Source organism: Poecilia reticulata, linkage group LG2 (genome assembly GCF_000633615.1).
Source record: "Poecilia reticulata strain Guanapo linkage group LG2, Guppy_female_1.0+MT, whole genome shotgun sequence".
Taxonomy (NCBI): domain Eukaryota; kingdom Metazoa; phylum Chordata; class Actinopteri; order Cyprinodontiformes; family Poeciliidae; genus Poecilia; species Poecilia reticulata.
In genome coordinates, this window is record NC_024332.1 from 19,317,581 (window position 1) to 19,324,409 (window position 6,829).

Below are 6,829 nucleotides of genomic sequence, written 5' to 3' on the forward strand. Positions count from 1 at the left end.
AAGTCGTGCTGCTCTTCCTTTAGTTTAGTTTTTGGTTGCCTCTGGTTGATTTTTAAACTAATTGTATGGAGTTTGTCTGTTTGAGTCAACAATGAATTATTTGCTAAATTGSTTTTAATCGATGRATCGTTTCATTTCCTCGTGTTTGAGCGCCCTCTCCTTGGTGCCGCCCYGGGTATCTTCCCCTGTGGTGTGAACRGGTTACCAGGTCCAAGCTCTGCAGCTTGAAGCCGTACACGGCTCCCCTCTTGCTGCTGTTCATGTAGTTCCCCAGAGCCAGGATGATCTGCAGCACAAACAGCAGAGACATTACCTCAGATCGCTTCAGGCTGGAAATCAAACCAAACGCACCGACCTCCAGGATCTTCTTCAGCTTCTGAGATGATTTGATGGACACCGACGCGGCGATGATGGCGTGGAGTTGCTGGGAGGAAGCACAGTCGGTCAGTTTCGGGTTTTTTCTGTACCTCTGCAGTGTTTTTTGGTTTCCTTACCGGCGTCAGCATCTGGATGTTGTCTGTGTAGTTTCCCATGAAGGTCATGATGGTCATGCGCTGGTTGAGCCGCTCGATGCGGCTGAACTGCATCATGAAGCGGTCCTCGTCGCTCAGAGCCTCCAGCGGCTTCCTGTCCCTCTCGTATTGCCGTAGCAGCTTGACCTCAGCCTCCGTCGGGATGAAGCGCGTCAGACACTCGACGAARTCCACAGGAACGGTCCGGAGGTCGAACCTGCACAGGAACCTCACCGTCGCTACACGATTCTCCTTTTTCTACCATTTCATGCATCTAACATTTATTAAAATCAACAATTTTTGGTTCTACTTTATAAATATTGGCACGTAAATTTGAGATCATTTTCCTTTGTGCTAATGTTCCACCACATATGCAACGTTTTTGATGTTGCTGAGGCATAAAAAGGTGTATTAGGATTGTTGTAGATAAGAAAAATGTTTTAGAAAAAACAGAAAATTTCAAAATTCCAAAGTAAAATATATTTAAAAAAATCTGAATTTTTGACATTAATCTCAATTTTTCTTAAAAAACAAACAAAAAAACTGGGCACTTTTGAGCATGAAAAGTTAAAAATGTGAATTTTTTTTTWAAATATGCAAGAAAAAAAAAAACAAGAACATTTTAAAATAGATCTCTGAGATTTTCTGGAAATAACTGAAAATGTCCATGTTCCAAAAGTAAAACTTTTTTGAGACAAAATTCTGAAATTTTAAGATTAGTCTTAGAACTTCTYGAGAAAAATAGAAAATTTATGAGGTGCAAAAGTAAMACATTTCCAGAAAAAAACGAGAAAATGCTGAGTTTCATAAGTCGAATGAAACTTTTGAAAYTCAAAGAAAAATCCAAACTTTCTCTAAAAATGTYTGAGATTGATGTTAAAAGTTCAGATTTTTTTCTAGTAAATTTCTGTAGCTCARAAATTTCTTTGGTTTTTCTAGAAAATTTCTCAGATTCATTTYAAARTTTTTGAGTATTTAGCAGAAATGTACTCGTTTCCTTTCTTTCTAAAATCGTCCTAACACGCCGTCGCTCCTGTGTGAAGTGCAGTCAGTAGGTGGCACAGTAAYGCCACACCTACTGAGCGCGCTCAGTGGAAGTAAACATGAACARTATCTTGGGATTTTAAAGTTGCTGTCCAACCAGAAGCAGCAGATTATAATCTTAATCCTCATTATCGTCGGCCATGTTTGTTGTATTTCTTCTGGTTGCTGCGTATCGATGCGACCCGGTTGTGCAGATCGGATCGGGTCGGATCAAGAGCCTCATATCCGGTGTGGACCTACGTGTGGATGGCTCGGCAGATGATGTCTGAGGCCTGGCCGGCCTTCCTCAGGGTGATGGCCAGATTCTTGGCCCGGTTGGCCTCCAGCAGCGACACCTTGGACGGGGCTTTCTGGGGAAGCTTCTGCCGGGACAGCGTCAGGTCCACGGCCGGGCCCTGGGCCTTGGTCTTGAACAGCTCCTCGAAGCCCTCCATGTCCAGGTCCTGGAGGCAGACGACAGCGGCGTCACGCAGCAGGTAGAGGGCGTCTGGAAGCCTGACCTCTGACCTCTGAGTTTACCTGCAGGATGGATTCGTCGTCGATGTCGTTGAAGACGGTTCCGTTRATCTGGCTGGGCTTCAGGGCGACCCAGTTCAGYACCGGCATCCGGAACTTGGTCTGAATTGGTTTCTTGATCTTCACGGCTGCAGAGGAAAGTTCAGAGGTCAAGCAAAGACTCAATGATTAATGTGAGACACAATAAAAAGGTTTTCTGTGGCTTCAGCACATTGTCTCTGAACTATCTCCACCCAAAGTGTTTCTCAGAGGAGCTCTTCTGGGTTTTATCTCCAAAAACATTTCAGCATTTCCTCCCCWGAAACCAGAGCTACCATCCTGACAAATCTGCTTTCATGAACCGAACCAACATCCGGTAAACTCGCTTTGATCAGGATCAAAAACATCTGTTCCATTTCCAGTMAAATCAACCAAACACTTTGGAAAACCTGTTCTCCTCCAGGCCTGTGGTGGCGCTGCACTAAGAACCACTGAAGGAAACAACAAGAAAGCCTCTGAGGAAGACAATGAGAGAAAACTCCTTCACTAAATGCAAACAAAAATGGAGGCGTCAGGTTTTAGCTACTATTTATCTTTGATAAAAGATTTAAGTATTAGTCCTATTGTAGAAAAAAGAGAACGTTTCTGAGTTCAAAAAGTTTAAAATTTGAGATGATAATCTGAAATTCTCTCACATGTCTGACCTGAACCCAGAGGTCAGAGGTCAGGACTCTGTAAAGGTCATATCTGAACTGTTTTATCACAGATGGATGGAAAATGGGAAACTGGAGACTGAAACCAGTTTGGTTTCCAGTCTCCAGCTGGTGGATGAATGGAGTTAAAGGTAAAAAAAACGATAAAAACGTACAGAACAATTTGAGAGGACCCTCTGGCAGCAGAACAGAGGAGAAAACGGGTTAGTGTCAGAGGTCATCCCTTCCAGTTACCATGGTGACAGGTCTGGAGGCTGCGATCACCGTCTCACCTGCGAGACCGGAGTTAAAGATGACGGTCGCCGACCCCCCTGACCCCGGCAGGGGTGGGGCCACAGGAGGAGGGGGCGGGGCCGGATACGGTCCATTGGAAACTGAGGACAGAAACAGAACAAGTCAAACCTGCAGCGACGGCGACACAGAAAGGAAAAATACCAGGAATAAGCTCAGAAATTTTATAGAAAAACTTGTAAACTAAATAAATTTTTGACTTTTGGAAATTTCTGAGAATAAGAAGTTAACATTTTAATGGTGTTGTCAAGAATATTTCTGAGAATAAGCTCAAAATTCTGAAAATGTTTGACTTTTGACACTCAAAAGTTTTTTTTCTAAAAAATGCTGAAATTAATCTAAAACATTTTGACTTTCTGGCAAATTTTTGACTTTTGAAAATTTCTGAATTTTGTCTAGAAAATTTTGGAGTTTGAAAAGTCAAGAAGATTAAACTTTTTAAGGTTAGACATTTCCAAGTTTTGTCTTAAAGCCTTCTGATGTTAATCTAAAAATTGAGAATTTGAGATTCTTTTTAAACAAAATTTTCACCTTGGAAACTTTTCAAGGAAATTTCTGAGATTAATCTCAAAATCTATTTTTTTTGTAGATAATCGCCCTTTTTTTCTGTCAGCCCTGAYTGTATGTGGGACGCCGAGACATTTCTCCTCTTCTTTTGTGAAAGACTGACTGGTTTTAGGTGTAGCTCACCTGAGCTTGGCATCGGCGGCGGCGGTGGAGGTGGAGGGGGCGGCATGCCTGGAGCCCCGCCCATCCCTGGTCCCATGCTGTGATAGGCCACCGTCTCTGGGCTGCAGGAGTCAGGAACCAATCAAGAATCAGTGTCTAAAAGCAGTCGGTCTCAGAGTTTGAGTCTTACCTGGGGGACAGCGTGGGACACGGTGGCGGCGACGGGGAGGCGGAGTCGGCCACGCCCCCGTCGCCCTCACCCCTCTGAGGYTGTGGCGCTCCGGGTCCGCCGGACTGCTGCGCCTCCTGCGCCTGGCGCTCCAGGCGACTCTGCCGTCGGATCGTCTGGTCTTTCTCCCGAACGATCCGCCTCAGGGTGTGAACCTGGGTGTTGGCGCTGGCGTACACATCCTGCACACACACAGGCAGCTTCGGGTTCAAAGGTCACGTACCTCTATGTATCCAACCAGCCGGAGTTCAGCACTGACCCGCAGCTGGTCCAGCTCTTTGTTGGTCTGCATCAGCTGCTTCTCCAGCTCCACGATCTTCAGCATGGCTTCGTTCTCCACATCCAGCAGCCGCTCCGACATCTGGATGAAGAAACCAGATGTTGTCGCAGCCTTTGTAAAGGACAGGGTCAAAGGTCAGMCTGATCCTGTTTACTGTAGCGAGGTTCTCCTCCAGCTCCTCCACTCGCTCCAGAGCAGCGGTTTTGGTCTCTGCGTCCTCCAGCAGCGTCCCGACGTCAAACACRTTGTCCAGGTAAGCCTGGATCTGGACCTGCAGCCGGTCGCTCTCCGTGTGCTTCAGCCTCTGGGGGGAAAGGCGCAGTGACTCAGCGGGCCGCCTGATTGGTCCAGAGCTCGTCAGGTGACCCTGACGRATTACCTCCAGGTGTTCCTCCAGGTTCAGCTTGGTGAAGTCGTACTGCAGGTGAACTCTGAAGTTCATGTCCTCCACCGAGTGAACCACGATGTTGATGAACTGCATGCAGGCCACCTGGGGACAAGACGGTTGCCATAGAGACGCTGTATGTTTACATCCAACTGACATGGGAATTTGGAGAAAATTTAAAGTGTGGCAAAAATAAAATTTCCTAGAAAAAAAATGTAGGTTTAAAAAGTAAAAAAATTTGCAAAATAATAATAATAAAAAATCTATGAAATTTTATACAAAAAACTGGGAAAATTAAAAAAAAAATCAGTAAAAAATCTGAAAATTTGCACACAAAAAAAAAATCAAATTTTTAGATTAATTTCTGAAATTTCCTAGAAAAATGTTTAATTTTTTCATATTCATTGGTCAAAAATTTGTTAAAAATTGAGTTCATTGCCTTACATTTTCTACAAAAATCTGGRAAATTTTTGGAGATCAACCCAAAAAAGAGAAAGAGTATTGGTAAAAATCAAAGTTTGTAAAAAAAAAAAGTGAAAAAATCTGAATGAATTAAATTAATACATATTCTAGAGAAGTTTGGGAAATTTCTGAGAACCAAAAAAAAGCGCAACTGAGATTAAYCTTTGAAATTCTGTTAAAAAAAAACCTGGAAATTTCTGATTTTCACAAGTTAAATGTTTTGAAAATTTTCTGAGTTTTTTTATTCTAAAATAATTCTGAGATTAATCTCAAACTTTCATGAGGTTCTTTTGCAGATAATTTATTTTTTCACCCTTTTATCTACAAAAGCCTTAGTACACGGTTGTAAAATCCACCTCAAGCAGGCGTAAACATTTTTTTTTGAAACTCAGGAAGTTATTTTGAATCATTGCCTCGTCCATGAACCTTTTTTAATGCGATACGTAAAATACATAAATGATGAAAACACAGATAATGCCACACAGCAGCGGCAGAATTACCAGGAAGTCGATGTTGTCGTCTTCGTTCTTGAAATGTTCCATCAGCTTTTCGAAACGCATTGACTCCTTACACACCTGCAACAGATCAGGCCGTTAACCAGAGAGCAGATCAGGGCGTCAGCCGGCCATTAATTAAAGAAACAGAGGGAGGAGGAAATTTTATGAGTTTAAAATGTGGAAAATTTTACAATTTTGAAACTCAGAAATTTCCAAGTTTCTTCAAGAAAATGTAAAATTTTCAAACCAAAAAATTCTGACTTATTTCCAGAGAATTTCTGAGATTGATTTAGAAATTTTAGACTTTTCCTAGGAAACTCTTGACTTTTCTAACTCAGATATTTTCTTGTTTTTTTCTATTAGATTTCTGKGGTTAATCTAATAATTTCTGAGTTTTTTGGTGGAAATGTTCTCCTCCTTTAGTTTCCTGTTCAGTGGAAATAACACGGCATTGTGTGTCTGGTGACGGTTTACAGTTTTGAAGTTGTCGAAGGCTGCCAGGATGATCTCGTGTCCTCCACGGACCAGACACACGGCCGCCAGCAGCTCCAGAACCAGTGCTTTGGTCCTGGTGGAAACACCACAGTCCGTCACGCYGTCAGCCTGCTGTGCRGCGGCCATTTTGTTCTAGTTTTTACTACCTGGGGTTCCTGTTGTTCAGACTCAGAGCGATCTCGTTGACGGCGTGGGGATGGGACATCACCATGTTGAAGCCGTACTGAGGAAGAGAAARACGGGTCGGTGTTGCGTCGGGTCATGAGCGTCTTAAAGCGACGKGACATTTATCCTACCTGGTAGTTCATGATGGCTCTCAGACACATGATGCAGACGTGGACGTCGTCCTTCTTGCAGACGAGTCKCGAGTTCTTCAGGGTTCGGCGACTCGGCAGTGTGTTGGATCGAGTCACCAGGGTCGAGCTGTGGATGTAAAACCTCAGATTTCCCGGTTCGGTCGGACTGAGCTCAGGGTTTGAGTTTCGTTTACCTGATGGAGTGTCGGGCCGAGCGGGAAATGGACGAGGAAGGAGACGGGAGGCTGCAGTCGCCATGGAGATCCTCGATGGAACGACTCCAGGGCGAGTCGATGGAGCCCACCTCGCTACCGGTGTCCGACTGCTCACCATCAAACCTGAGCAGATCAGAAAGGTCAAGGGTCATTCTCCAAAAACACCAAACCTGGAGATGGTAGGGAGAGATCTGACTCACGTGACGGCGTACTGAGCGAAGGACAAATACTCAACCAGAACATCCA

The 6,829-nt window shown here is 43.9% G+C and overlaps 1 protein-coding gene across 1 annotated transcript in view; it reads right to left on the reverse strand.

The window, feature by feature from the left end:
* Positions 1–6,829, reverse strand: part of fmnl2b (formin-like 2b) — a 13,713-nt gene that overhangs the window by 3,088 nt on the left and 3,796 nt on the right. Inside the window, 18 exon segments of the mRNA XM_017309096.1 lie at positions 105–286; positions 356–424; positions 495–729; positions 1,797–1,999; positions 2,076–2,200; positions 2,920–2,940; positions 3,037–3,138; positions 3,746–3,846; positions 3,915–4,135; positions 4,213–4,314; positions 4,388–4,537; positions 4,613–4,723; positions 5,581–5,655; positions 6,052–6,145; positions 6,219–6,295; positions 6,369–6,495; positions 6,563–6,706; positions 6,784–6,829. The exon segment at positions 6,784–6,829 is cut by the window's right edge and continues 20 nt beyond it. Coding sequence (XP_017164585.1) covers positions 105–286; positions 356–424; positions 495–729; positions 1,797–1,999; positions 2,076–2,200; positions 2,920–2,940; positions 3,037–3,138; positions 3,746–3,846; positions 3,915–4,135; positions 4,213–4,314; positions 4,388–4,537; positions 4,613–4,723; positions 5,581–5,655; positions 6,052–6,145; positions 6,219–6,295; positions 6,369–6,495; positions 6,563–6,706; positions 6,784–6,829 — 2,185 coding nt within the window.